Source organism: Branchiostoma belcheri, unplaced genomic scaffold (assembly GCF_001625305.1).
Source record: "Branchiostoma belcheri isolate BF01 breed outbred unplaced genomic scaffold, Haploidv18h27 scaffold128, whole genome shotgun sequence".
In the NCBI taxonomy this organism is placed as follows: domain Eukaryota; kingdom Metazoa; phylum Chordata; class Leptocardii; order Amphioxiformes; family Branchiostomatidae; genus Branchiostoma; species Branchiostoma belcheri.
In genome coordinates, this window is record NW_017802691.1 from 286840 (window position 1) to 301778 (window position 14939).

A 14939-nucleotide genomic window follows, 5' to 3' on the forward strand; every position below is an offset into this window, starting at 1 on the left:
TCTCTTATTAATTAATCAAATTGGGTCACAATTTACATAATTAATATCTGTCAATGTTCCTCTTCCTCTTGTTTAAATATGCCACCATTTCAATTGTTCTATCATGGAACGCAGCAGATTTATAGACTTTTGTCATTAATTATGTAAATTAGATTGTGATTTGCATAATTGTCATCTAATTAGGTCAAGCATCACTTAAGCTACCGAGATACCAAAAATAACAACAATCCGTCAACCGGTTCTTGAGCTATCCTACTTCAAACATTTTCAAACAAATGCCTCTGCATTTCCCAAATAAGCTGCTACGGGGCCCAAACTTACGGCACTTCTTTCTGAGCACGAGAGCTACCTACCATCTAAAAATCATGACCCTAGCACGTCCATATCACGAGATTTAAAAACCAGAAGTTTCGCTGCAGTACTTTCTAATTCAATGACGTGGGGACCCCCCACGAAGCCCATATCCGAACTTGACCTTGGTATTGTCAATGGTAACTTGCCAACTAAAAAACTTGAACATCCATTTAAAGATTCTCGAGTTATCTTGATGACAAGAAAAAACACAAGAAACAAAGGTCAACTGCAGTGACATAGAAACCCCCACGGGGCCCATCTTTGAACTTGACCTCGGCATTTTCAACGGTAACTTGCCCACTAAAAATAATGAACATCCATTTAAGGATTCTCGAGATATCTTGATGACAAGGAAAAAACACCAAAAACCAAGGTCAACTACAGTGACTTAGGAACCCCCCACGAAGCCCATTTTTAGCCTTGACAATGGCCACCCCTAAATCAACCTGCCTGCCAAAAATCGTGAACCTCGGACCTTGCCTTCAAGAGTTATCGTGCCTAATCTGCCAAACAGTGCAAACCCGATTTCATAACCTTCTCCGAAGGCATAGCCTTCAGTCGAAGGCAATAAACACTCCATAATCAAAAGACACGATGACCCTATTTTGCACAAGATGACGGCTTTTTATTTATTATTTTGCAGAGAGCAGTGTAAAGTACGAACATAATCTATAATACTGTGAGTGTGGTCAATACACAAAAGCATGTTATTATATACTGTCACAGAGGTCGTATTTTGTAAGTAGAGTTGTTTTTTGCTGACACGGACAAGTGTGAATACAACGACGAAGGCTGTGTACAACGCACCTTGTGGTGACAGGTTAGTACAGAACATACATAACATTTCATTTTCCTTCATTGCAGCCCAGTTTTGACTTACTTAAACATTATTATGTAAAATGGTATCGAGATGTCAATGATTTTACATCGTTGTCGTATCTTAATACTAGAATGCTTTTCGTACTGGAATGTTTTGCTGTCGACTTTTTGTCATGGATACATAATGCAACATGCAACAATAACTAGATTTTATGTCAAATATTATTTTTTTGGAGTGTTTCTGTCCGAGTAAAATCATTGGCACCTATACAACCGTTATAATGTCTTTCTACAAACTATGAAATATCTTGAAGAAAAAAAAAATTCCACAGAATATGGCCAAAACAACTAACGGGATTACCAAGTTACTAGAATTTAAATCATTTATACTTTTGAAGACTTGGTTGTGACGAATTATATTTCATATTTTTCTTGTAGAAAGACAATACTGTACTGGATATATAGTACTGGATTAAGTATAGTGTTAGTGTATATATATGGCTTTTTTCTACAAAACTTTTAAGTAGATATTGTTACAACATTTCCCCCTCCCCAAAATCCATTTCAATACTCAAGACTTTGTCAATTTCGGCATGCCCATCGGACAATTTCACCTTGGTATATGATTCCCCGTCAATATTCAAACACTATATAAATTTGACACAATGTAGTTTTCATTTTCAAAAAAAAAAAAACAGTTTTAACGGATTAAGTCTCTTCCCCCAAAACGATCATTTTTGTACACAATGAAATTTTCAAAACTTTTATTTTTTCACTCTCATCTTCACACCCACTTACAATTTACCCGTATCTACATCAGCAAAATAAAAATGTACTAAGTTGTGTGTATACAATACTCAAAAACAGTTTCTATGTATCTACGACAAGGAAATAATAAAAGATATATTTAGTATTATGTGTGTTGTATACTGTAAATAAAAGGTGGCATATTCTCGTGACGTTTCAATCGAAAAAATCTATATTTAACGTGACATTGACTTAATCTTTCTACCTTCGTGTCTGAAATCCGCCTGAAGCTTCTTTTTCTAAAATACTCCAAATTTCTTGTCACGCAATTCTGTCTGTTTCCATACACTGCAATTCTCCACACTTTTGCTTCATGTGAATCCAAAAACGTGAGGTTGTTGGCTGTTATAGACAAGAGGTTCCCCTATTGGCCAGTTTCCTTGAAATCTGACTGTACGCAATGAAACTGACCAATCAGGTGGATGGTTATGACCAAGTTTATGTAATACTGTTTGAACATAAAGTCCATAGTAAGAGTTCAATGAATAGGAATCGTTAATTTTATTAACGAAAACAAGCCAATCAGGTAGCTTCTTTTTAAGCTAGGCAGAGGATTGCAATGCTGAAGAAAAGTGTGGAGAATTTAGCAGCAGATCAGTCCGGAAGTCTAGTTCTGGCAGCTCTTGGTCTTGGTTGCCTTGGCAGCGCACTTAGCCTGGTCCCCAGACAGCACCGGGCGGCTCCTGGTCTTCACGCCCTCCACGCACTCACCGAAGTCTCCCCACGGTCCGAACGTGCACTTGGCTGCATTAACGGTAAACAAAAGTCATGTATTTAGATGTTTATGAATGAATGGATTTCTTAATTTTGGGTACATTGAAAGACACAGTACAAGTACAAATATGTATGTACAATGTGCATGCATTCACAAAAAGACTCATTAAAAATATTAATATGAGTTTCTGCGTCCATTTTTTCAAGACAAAAGGGTGACTAAATGGGGGCTGGCCTGTGTACTGGCCCTGTGTATTTCTTTTATAACACTAAAATAGGATTTGTATTGTTATATCACATTCTTATTTACTTATTCATTTTCCATTGCATCTGTACTTTTTTGTGGGTCAGCCGTTACCAACCGAGTCTGCCTGTGCTGACTTTGTATTGACTTGTATTCGTATCATTGCCTAGCCAAGGACCTAGCACTGGGCAGCACCACCTTGAACAAAGCACAGAGACTCGCCCAAAACAGAAAGAGATGGAGGGAGCTGGTTGGCCTGGTGTGATCTACGCACTCAGTGCAAGAAGGAATGTGTGAGTATCATTGCTAATACATATAGATATAATATAATGTATATGAATACTGACTCTTCTGTGCCCTGCAGTTCCTGGTCCTGGTTTTGGGCTGGCAGGCGGGGTCGCTGCCTTCCACAGGCTGGCGGGTCACGGTCCGCTTCCCGTCGGTACAGGGGGTGATGGTCGGCTTCTGGAACTGGCACTTCACTCCTGCAACAAGAAATTTGCTTCAATTTCTTAAAAAATTTTTCATATTCCAACATGTCACCACAGGACGTGGTTACGGCACACTCAAGTTTCAACTGATACTAATGCCGCCACAAACACAGGGGACAAGACAATACTCATTTTCACCTGAGCGAAGTGAGGAAAGTCGTGTGAAGTGCCTTTCCCAAGGGCACCACACCACACAGCAGCGCATTTCATACAACAGGCTCGTAGACGTCTAAAAATGACGAATATATGACGAGAACAAAATATGTCAAATATTTAATAGTCTTAAAATATATCAAGAACAATATCCTCTTTTCTAACGTTAAAAATGCCCTAAAAACCCTAGCCCCTGTAGTAGACTTATGGTGTTTAAATAAATAACTAACTAAACAAACAAACAAACAAACAAACAATAAGGCGGACTTACTGCGGCCCTTGCAGCGCTTCTCGATAGTCTTGACCTCGCATGACTCCGGCTGACCTTCCTTCGGTGTCTTGGTGATCGTCATCTTCTTGGTGGCGTCGTCACACTGTCCCCTGGTGACGTCATACTGGCACTTCTCGCGCTTTTCTAAGGAGAAAAAAGTATTAAGAACACGTCAAAGGCATCCAACGCGATTTCAGAGAAGCAAAACTGGAAATGATCTGAAAAAGGCAATCTTTGTGATATTGACACATACTGCTTCACATCAGCACATTTTAATCAGCATTTAATTTCATACTTTTGGCATTTAAAAATGCAGAAACAAGACCCAAGCTGAGTCCTTTGTTTTCTGGGTGGTACCCTAAACATCAGCACAGGGCCCTTCCAGTAACCATTTTCCGTCAGCTTGTTGGGAATTTTTGCTCCATGAGGGTCAATGTACATCGGAATAGTGTGGTTCAGGTCATTGACTTTATTTGTTTAGAGAAGCTAGTAATGCAATCAGTGTTAGTAGGTTCAAAGATTTGGTCCTAACACTAGCAGTTAGAGGTGCAATTTAGTACAAAGGTCGTTCAGTATAATGAAACCAGCTGCTGCCTCTCCGCGTGCCTGGGGCGTTAGCCACTTGCCAAAGGTGGTTATACTGACTGTACAGGTATATAATGTTTTATTGGTAGCCTTTATCCATGCTCACATTTAGATGCCATGTGTCAAAAAAGGTTAACTCGGCCTGACCAAATGTCACAGCGTTATAGGTTATACAGCCTCTTCAAAATGTAATCCCTAGGCTATACGGCGCATTATGTCCTCAAGTCGTTTAGTACTGTTTCTCGGAATAAACGGTTTTAAGGCTTGGTAACCTTTCGGGAGTAGCCGTTAAGGTATTAAGTGTCTTAAAAGATTTAGGAAAAGTCACGTGAAGTTAAGCTCCATCACGTTTTGGCCTTAAAGGGCTTTAATAGTTTTCTGTTTCCCAAAATATATGAATCGTTTTAATGTTTACTAACCTTTAAACAATAGCCGTCAAGACATTAAGTGTCCTAAAAGATTTACGACAAGTCACATGAAGCTTACCTCCACTACATTTTGGTCATTTTCCCCGAAAATAAATTGTTTTGATGTTTGCTAACCTTTAAACAGTAGCCTTCAAGGCATTAAGTTTCTTAAAAGATTTAAGAAAAAGTCATGTGAAGATTACTTCCACTACATTTTGGTCATTAAGTCTTTTAGTAGTTTTCCCAAAAATAAATGTTTTCATATTTGCTAACCTTTAAACAGTAGCCGTCCAGACATTAAGGGACTTAAGCCATGTGAAGATTACCTCCAACATGCTTTGGCTTTCAAGCCTTTATTTAGAAGGGTTTTCCCAAAAATAAACTGTTTTAATGCTTAGGAACCTTTAAACAGTAACTGTTAAGGTATTATGTGTCTTAAAAGGCTATCTATGTGCAATACTGTACTAGACATGTATATAACGAGAAGTATTGATGTCCGATGTACAACTTCCTCTCTTTTCTTTTAACCTTGCGATCTTGATCACTGTTGATCTGCTTTAAAGGGCTGAACGAGGTTTTCTTAATCAGTTCATCTTGTTTTTAATGCTTGCCATGAATTGATAAAGGTACTGTTTAACACAAATAAGAAAGTGACGTGAATCTTACGTTTGCCAGCCAGGGACTGGTGGCACACGGCCAACAGGATCACAAGGGTAAACAGGCACAGGTGACGCATCTTTCTGTAAAAAACAACAACAAATAGACACATTAGTTACTCAAACATATCATTTTCTTAGAATTCCTTACTTTAGGTACTTAACTCATAATATAGTCTTCTAGAAATGAAGACTAGTACCTATCAACTATCTTACATTCTTGACCATGTTCAGAACTCCCGCTATCCCCAACTTCCGCTGCAGTACCAAGGAAAGTCACCAGGGTTCAAAAATTTTTACACTTAAAAATTTCTTTGGTAGGTCAAGACTGAACCACGTCCACATCCCAAATATCAGAACAATCAATACAAATATCCTCTGGAGTTATATTGTTCAACCAGAAACATACAAACGGTAATATTTAGAATCAGAACTTCTTTGGGTAGAGGCATACATAGAAATAGACAAGATCGCCTAGAGTCATTTCCGAGGTAGGAGTTGAGATTGGTAATTAAATTATCATTTTACATCAACAAGACGTCACCGTACGCAAGTTCTGACGCACAGACCCGTGGCAGCACGCCAGAATACACCTCCGCTGTTCCCGTGTGACGTCAAACAATCAGTACATCCTGACTGTTGTTTTTAGACCTCTTGTGTTGAGAGTTCTTCCTGAGTTCCTTGCTTCTTAGTTGCAAAGAATAGACCAATTCAGACCGACAAAAATTGCGTGCGTCACTGGAACAGGGGGGCTTTTTCTACATTGAGTACGCCATTTCATTTACTCCGAACAATGTATGCACATCTTCGTGAGCATATCCAAAAACAGCTAGCAAAAACAGCCCTTGGTGCAAGCAGTTTTTAAGGACTTGGAATTCATCTACTAGTAATCTACTAGTACTAGTAATGGCTCCATCCCCACATCTTATATTCTGTCTTCTTTAAATTCCAGTCATGGACTCGAGGGTAGCTTTATTGCTTTTTGAGGGAATTATGTTAGGTGGATCATATATATTGCCTATAAGTCTGAGTTGGACTAGGCTGGGATTCATACGTATTTATGGGGATTACGAATTCATTGCTATATGGCGTTATAGATGAAGAGTGTGGCGCGCCCACGCAAAGAAAAATGGTGCGATAGCATGTACTACAACACGAATCGAATACTGAAGTAAACTGCTTGGCTCTGTTGGGGGTTGAGCATCTCATTGCTGCATGCTGTAATGTGCTGTGACATTCATATGTCCCTTGAGCTGGAAGGTAGTATCGACCTAGCCAGGTGTGGCGACCGTTGAAGGTAATGAGACCCGGCGTTTGTTATTTCCCAACTGGCGAAACGTTGCAGTTGAAAGGTCGCCATTAATTCACGGCCTTCTTCATCCCGACAAGGAAATTTCGAAACGTCTTGTTTTACAGCCCTAGTTTTCAACCACAATCGATATTTTCAAAATTTTCAAGCTAAATACAAAGGTAACACGTTTCCATACACACACACAGCAGTTTTGACAACATAATGGTTAGATTTACCCGCAAGCAACAGTTTAAAAACGAGCCCCCCGTTCCCAAATTACAGTCCAAATGATTGGCACCTCCCTATAACGGTCAATCGATTTCGAAGACGTGCGTCGCATAATGGACCATCGAACACGTCGAACCCCCTGTTCTATTTCGAATTCGGTGTTCGATCGGGAACGTTCTATTCTGCGGGGAATCTTGTCATGGTTTGAGGTCTGAGCAGCACAACTTTTATAACCTAAACCTCATATTAGTAGATTTATACTGGTTTTTCATTATCATCACAATGGTTATAGTCTGAAGCATCCCCTGGCATCCATGTAAAATATAGCCTCAGCATGTTGGCATATGTACATTGTACTCCAACATGGACAAATATTAAAATCCTGTATTTCCTTGTCGTTGAAACCGACCGGGCAGCTCTGATATAACACCCTTGCACAGACACGTTTCGCCTCGACGATTTTTATTACCTTAAGAGGGCCTCTTTAATCCCATTTTAGTCCGCGTTCATCCAATTTCGTAAACATTCATCGCGTTTCAATCGACTTTCTCTTATCACACCGCGCGAAGCCGCGCCTCAGCGCAAAACTTATTAAGTGTAACTTTCATTTTCCCACAAGGCAATATCGGCGCCGGGGATTTATTCAGGGATGTGGTGGTGATTATTCAAGTCGACACGAACCGACAGCAGGAAGACAGATGGCCCCCAGCTACTCATCGACAAGCTGTCAAACTTCGGCGTTTCAGCCAGGGTGAAAATTGGCCGATAGCTTGCGCGAAAGTCACACTGACCCCTACGTTAATAACTTCCTTTTATTCACCATTTGTTTCTTTTAAATAACTATGTAATGTGTATGTAATTGTATATTGATGTATTGTTATATTTCATGTACTCTCCTGGAAGAATAGTTGTCACCCTCGGGTGGGCAGCTAAAGGAGAGTTTTTCCTCAATAAACCATGCAAAAGATCAACATCCGAATATATGTCATTTCCAACTAAATGATAGAAAGTAGAAAGGGTATAGACAATTGCGTTACTACATACTAGTACGTTGTAACGTACAATCGTAATATCTTGAAAATACGGTCTTTTCTTGAAATTATAAGTTTACAATATTTAACGTTTCTATATGGACTAGAACTCATCTGAGGTAAGTAAGCGTTTTGAACATGTCGGTCAGAAGACTAGCCCTTTGAAAGCCAATATACAGTCGTCTCTGTTATCCATATTTTGATGTATTACATCGATATCCTTTCACATATCTCAGGATCTGTTGACAGAAATTCATTCCGAATATCGATTGGTTTACAGCGTGTGTTTTATTTGACATTAATCGTACTAAACGTTCCCATCAATCACCGCGTGCCAATATGGCGGCAGAACCAAAATGGCGGACGTGTTCGACCTTGAAACTACAATACATTTTAGTCCAACTTAGTTTCTTCCCTTTCATCGCCATTCCAAGGTCGTGTGTAACGTTATCGAGCACGGAAATACATTTTTGGAAGGCACTTAAGACAATGCATCGCAAAGCTGTCGATATTTACCAAGATTCACGAACAAATGACGATGAAAAACGGCCGACTTGTGCAAGTAATACCGTTGAGTCGTGACAAGAAATTTGTCTAGTAGGAAGATAAACAGCATGGCGGGGCTTCGCCATGAATCACCCCGGCGTTGAACATCGATATTACGGCACTCGGTCGTTCTGAATGATTTAGTTTGCGCTGGCTCGTTGCCTGTGGAGCTTTGCTGCATTCGTCTTATAGAATCAGTGAGGGAAATCTCTAGGAAAATCTTTCTGGTGCTAGAGGCTGGGTGGCTACCGAATCTTCCAACATAAACTATCCGAAATTTTTTATTTTTTTTTATTTTGTCGATCTGTCACTGCGTTTGTAGTGTTCATCTTTTAGAATTAATGAGGAAAGTCTTTCGATTATCGACTACCAGCCGTAGGGTGGACTCAAATTTTCATAGCATGAATATAAGCCGCTTTGTCGTTGCTTGTCGCTGAGGTATGTACGTGTAGTATAATTGGTCTTTCAGAATTAATGATGTAAATTTTATATCTTTTAAGCTGCTAGCTGCAGGGTAGCAACCAAATCCTACAACATGCACAAAACCAGTCCCAGACCATTATTATTCCTTTATACTTTATTGTGTCGTTTTGTCGTTGCCTTCCAGCCTTTTATGTAGCGTTCGCCTGCCAGAATTAATGAGAAAAATTTTGTGATCTTTTAACAACTGGCTACGGGACAGCATCCAAGTCCTGTAACATGAAAATAAAACTGTCTCAGATTTTCAAAGTCCTCCTTTATTTTGTCTCTCTCATTTCATCGTTTATTCTTTCATTCATGTCATGAATCTTACATTTACATTTACCATAGGCGCCGTGAATCTTTAAGCTTACTTCTTCCATTGTTTCTTGTGAGTCTCAAATTTTCAAATTTCTTCTTTATTTGGTGTCTTTCTCATTTTGTCGTTTATTCTTTTATTCAGGTCATGTTACATTTTCCTATGGCGCCGTGAATCTTTAAATTTACTTCTTCCATTGTTTCTTGTGAGCTGCCAGTAAGCCTCTACATGTACTATGGCGCCTTCAAGTCACATTAAAACATGCAGTGAGCAGGCCTTCTGAGTCGAAACACCCTCGTAGAATACAGATTATATGCTGGATAGATAAAGGCGCTGGGGACTTAATATTCACGGCGCATCGTGTTCTACGGTAACAAGAGCTGCAGCTTTCATCTGGGTTTTTAATGGGTGAATATTTTTCTTTCTTACGCCGGTGGGGAACATATTTTAATTGGTGTTTTTAGGTGCTTGAAGCTACATGAATATGATGCAGATATGAATTCCTTTTGCTCTCTCAATGTTGAATGCTATAATATGAGGGTTTGTCCGTTTTCAGGCAGGGGGTTTATAATTTCCTCCTACAATTGCGTTCAGATAGAAAATAGATTTGTTATGCCTAAATTTCACACTGCTGGTTCACCAACGTTGGTCATATAAGCATTTAAATTGACATATGGCAGGTATAAACCTTAAGGATGAATTAATCTGAAACGTGACTCTAGCCTCTATTGGGAATATAAACTGTCGTGCAGCGAAACGGTCGATTATATTAGCGCAGAGGGATCATTTAACAGTAAAGCTTCCCGTCCTATTAAATCTAATACCCGAACAGCCATTATAGCACCTGGTATGAACCTATAGACATTCGCGCTGCAGCCATTTTCATACGCATTCCCTTTTTTCCAATGGCGAAACAAAATAGAGCCATTTCGGCATGGCTTAGAGTTAAAGCATGGTAGTGTGTCAAAGACTCAAAGTAATGCTGCCACAAGCCTGCACGAAATGAAAAACGCTTCAGATTTGAAATGGTTTTAGGCTGGCTTTGCACGGATGGATTTGGACAGAAATAGATTTTGGGACTAGTAGCTGTTATGACACTTGTCAGAAGGCTGCATTCATTCCACGTTAGAATCACACTGTTAGAATTACGCCCTGTTGATTTAATTTCCGAACAGCCATTTCCGTATGCTTTTGACGTCAGACTTTTAATGCGTTTTCGTCCAACTATTGCCAGAGGCTTGCTTTTACTGCATGTGGGCGATGTTTCAGACTCATTATTTTCTAGTGCTACATTGTGTTTGTGTTTGTTTCAGCATAAGTAGTATGACGTCTAGCTTACCATCGGAAAAAGAAACAACCACAGTAGGAATGTGCAACAACAGATATTCTGACAAGAAAAATGTGGTTGAATATAGCGTACCAGTATGAAATACTTATGTTTTACATACTGCATATCCTCTTGGGCATTTAGCTCATCTGGGCAAGAACATGCAATAAAGATTCATATCATATATTTTACATCTTAGTATACATGCATCTTCCAAATATTCATATCACATTCACTGAGCAGAACATCCGGGTGTGTATGCATACACTCGACACGGTCCAACTCTCGCGAGAATTGATAAACTCCCGCGAGAACGCGCAAAGTTTCATCGCGAAATCCCGCGAGAGTTTGTTATGGTATCATCAGCCTCCCTCTGTTGCCGGGACCACCCAAAGGTACAAGCCTTTGCCATGGCCTTCTGAGAAACGCGCTGATTCAATCTCAGGCGCCTGACTAAAATCGATGAACGTTACCGTCCAATTATGCAAATGAGTTCGCCGTTGCCATGGCAGCAAGGCCTCAGGATTTGGGAGAGTCGTAGTTTGGTCACGTTCCAAGCTGATGTACCTTTGGGCTAGCCTCGTTTGCAGACTTTTTTGAGCTGCAGCGTTTATTACCTAGCAAGAAGTTTATTTCTTTCGGTCGCGTTTGTGTGTGTGCGCGTGTGTATGTATTCTAAGTGTGTATGTGTGTGTGTGTGTGTGTGTGTGTGTGTGTGTGTGTGTGAGTGCGTGTGTGCGTGTGTATGAGTGTGTGTGTATGAGTGTGCGTGTGTGTGTGCATGTGCGTGTGTATGCCTGCGCGCGTGCGTGCGTGCGTGTGTATGTGTGTGTGTGTGTGTGTGTGTGTGTGTGTGCGTGTGTGTGGTTTAACACGAAAAGTAACGAATGTAATGATGGATTGTCATGAAACTTGGTATGTGGGTAGGTCTTGATACGACCTCAAATTGATTAGATTTTAGGGCTCCCTAACGGCTTGTTATTGTACTGCAGCGAACTCAAAAGAAACCGCCGCTCTAGCCTCTCGCAGAAACAAACTCTGTCACCTCGCTAGAAGCCTGCACAGGAGACTACTTGTGACCTAATTTTCACCGTGTATTTAACGAGCATCAGGGGTTTTGCAAGCTTATATGTATTATACAAGAGGGACCGATGCATGTACGCAAGTATTAGCGATCGTGTGTTGAATGAAAATAGGTATCATTAATTTAGGTAGGTACTTCGAATTCACAGTCTTGAATTTTAAAATTCAGTTTTCTGTATTTTGAGAGAAGAAAATGTCTTCATTGAAGTAGATAAAATTCTTTCTTGTCGAACATAATTGATAAATCTGAGGGAAGATAAGATAAAAGCTTGATAAGATCTGATAATAAGTTGGTTAATTAGAATAGCTTTCAAAACCGCAGGTGTTTGCATTGATATGGTTATTAACATGTCATCAACAAGAAGATAATTATCTTTTTTAGCAGACGACAATCTATGTTGTATTGCTACTCTCCAGGCAGAGGCTCCCCTTTTGGTACTGGTATCTTTGTTCTACCCTGCCTACATGAAAGAAAACACCTTTGAGTGGCAAATGTTAACTGCCTGCCCAATTTGATACTGTCTGGCAAATGGATACAGCCTGGCCAATTTGATACTGTCTTTGTAGCCACCAAAAGATCTAGTTGAAGATTATTGTATTGCCTCTATATATAGAGCTTGTTCTTTTCGGTATGTATGTAAGATGGGAGTAACTACAGTTCAAATAGCTGGCTTTTTTTCTAAGTAGTTTGAAATGTGGCCTCTTTTGTAATAGGATGATGGCAATAGCACTCCAAGGATGCTTGCACTAGGTACCGTGGGACTTCTAGTTTAGAATTCTAAGAGAAAAGGCGGAAACATTATCATGACTTAACGATGTTATGGGGGACTGCCATCCGGTGCTGAAAGCACATTATCTCACACAAAGCGTGGGACATAAATTAGTCAACCTGCCTCGCGCCTGCATTAGTAAATGTCACCATTAGACTTTTCCAGGTTTTAGATTAGCTGGATGAATAGCAACATACATTGCAATTTTCTTTCTCTCTAAATACACGTTTGAGTAGCCTCGGTACGTTGTTTGAGAGGTAAAATTCTGAGGTATTTTTGTACCACTTATACAATTTTACATACAATACACTTATTATTCAAGTTCGGTACAGGATGTGACTTCAAGCCCTTCAGAAGCACATATTAATTTATACAAAGTATACACGCGGGATTTGACGTGCATGATCTTAGGGGCACCGAAAAGCTCAATGTTTCTTTTTTCGTGCGGCCTTAAGTATATAGAAGTTCCGTATCCTTCTAAGCCGACTGGGGATATAGGACTCGTGCGTTAAAGGTTTTTACTAGCCCCTGTTCGCTTTGTACTACCTTTGCCAGCCCGGGGAACGGGTTTTCTGCGCGTGAAAAATTTGCGCGTGAAAAATTAATTTCCTGAAATATGTCAGAAAATGTATAGTACAAAATTTAACGACAGGAAAAAGTGATCCCATGATATAATTTTCCATCTATTAGCTGTGGTCTTTGCTTTAAAAACTACTGATTCTGTAGGTCCCCTGGGAATAGGTTACCTTGCAAATCATTTGAAATCTACTCAAAGTTGTCACAAGACATTTTTCCCAGTATAAGGTTTTGTATTGTAAGATGAGACAATAGATATTAGATATAATTCTTAAATTTCAGTTATTTTCAAGCAGATTCTTTCACGCGCATATTTCAACCTTTTTTGCGCGTGAAAATTGAACATTTGAAAATCACTCAAAGCTGGCCGAAAAAAGGTTCTGTACTCTAGGATAGATAACTATGATGCTTCATTCAATTTCATATCATCTGTTTTAACCTCTAAAGTTTTGAACTGCAAAAATTTTTTAAATCCCTTGGGAGTTATGATTTGCATATGTTCACAGGCAGAATGTGGTAGCTGTATGTGTCAAATTGGCTGCAAATTCAGCCTCTCTTATGATGGTGAAGAGAAGCCAAGAAACTCTTTATAATCATATACCCATCCTTCAGAATAAATGAATACTGAAGTTAGTTATATTAATACTGAACCAGTTACATTTTCTTTCATGTCTGTAGGTCACACTCACTGTGCCAGAGGACACTTATTCTCATCTCAGTTACAAACATTGTACTTCAGTTGTACATTTGACAACTCTATGGTCAAGAAATGCTGGAGATTTTTTTTATAGATTACTGTACTATGATGATCTAGAAACTGGCAGATGGTTGATACTGCTTGACCTAATTTCGAAGTAAATATTTTGAGATACCTTTGGTTATCTTCGTCTACAGTTTATAGATCTGTTACATGTAGTCTTGTCTTTGTGTCAGTCAAATTCAGCATGATCTCAGATCCCCCAAAATATATTATAGCTTCAATTTACTCTATGTAGCAAGTACCAGGCTAAAGAAATCTTACGAGACTTTACAAAAACAGTCTCCATTGCTCTGTGTGTTGTTTCAGCAAATTGAGATTTCATGGAAGATGTATCAGTTTACTCCAGTGACCTGAAACTCTCAGGGCAAGTCAGGGCAGGCATCTGTACTACTAGTAGTACCTGCCATAACTATAGAACCACTACTAAAATGTGGGTACAAATAAAGAAAATTATCTTAATGACTGCAATTTGATTTCGTGGGAAGACAAGTCTAGGGACAGCCTGATTGTGTATGTTTATTAATGTATACCGGGTATTATATGAACAGTATCAGCAGATTTAGATTTCACGCTGTATCACTTACATGTTACAAAAGTGCCCTGTAGATGACCCTTCATACTCCTGGTTCACAGGATTTGTTTAAAACCACGAAGTGACTGTGTGAGGGAAAGTTGTTTGAAACCTGGTCAGGTGACCACCTCAACTGACTTTTCTTAAGGTCATTTGAAATTTCACCAAAAAGGCAAAAGAGACCCGACAACCTATCTAGTAAACTATAGCCTGGGTAGTACCGTACCAAACCTTTGGTTGGCTTGGTGGTAATTTTTTAGCCTAGGTGCCAAACCCATAGCACACTGAACACAACGTATCTCAGTGAGGCTCACTGTGAGATACTTTGTGTTCAGTGTGCTATGGGCTTGGCACCCAGGCTATAATTTTTAAGCACAGGCAAGTTATACCACAGACCATATACTGTATGATCTCTAGCTGGTTTCCCTGTATCTGCTGACTTCCTGTAAATGTAATGCTTAGTCTTCAACATTGTGA

At 39.5% G+C, this 14939-nt stretch overlaps 1 protein-coding gene across 1 annotated transcript in view; it reads right to left on the bottom strand.

The window, feature by feature from the left end:
• Positions 1-957: 957 nt before the first annotated feature.
• The window catches only part of LOC109463582, a 21386-nt gene continuing 7404 nt past the window's right edge, over positions 958-14939 (bottom strand). Inside the window, exons 2-5 of the mRNA XM_019760433.1 lie at positions 5512-5585; positions 3854-3997; positions 3286-3423; positions 958-2724 (exon numbers count right to left, since the gene is read on the bottom strand). Of these exons, the coding sequence (XP_019615992.1) occupies positions 2588-2724; positions 3286-3423; positions 3854-3997; positions 5512-5581 (489 nt within the window). The 5' untranslated portion in view covers positions 5582-5585 and the 3' untranslated portion in view covers positions 958-2587. The remainder of the gene's footprint in view (positions 2725-3285; positions 3424-3853; positions 3998-5511; positions 5586-14939) is intronic.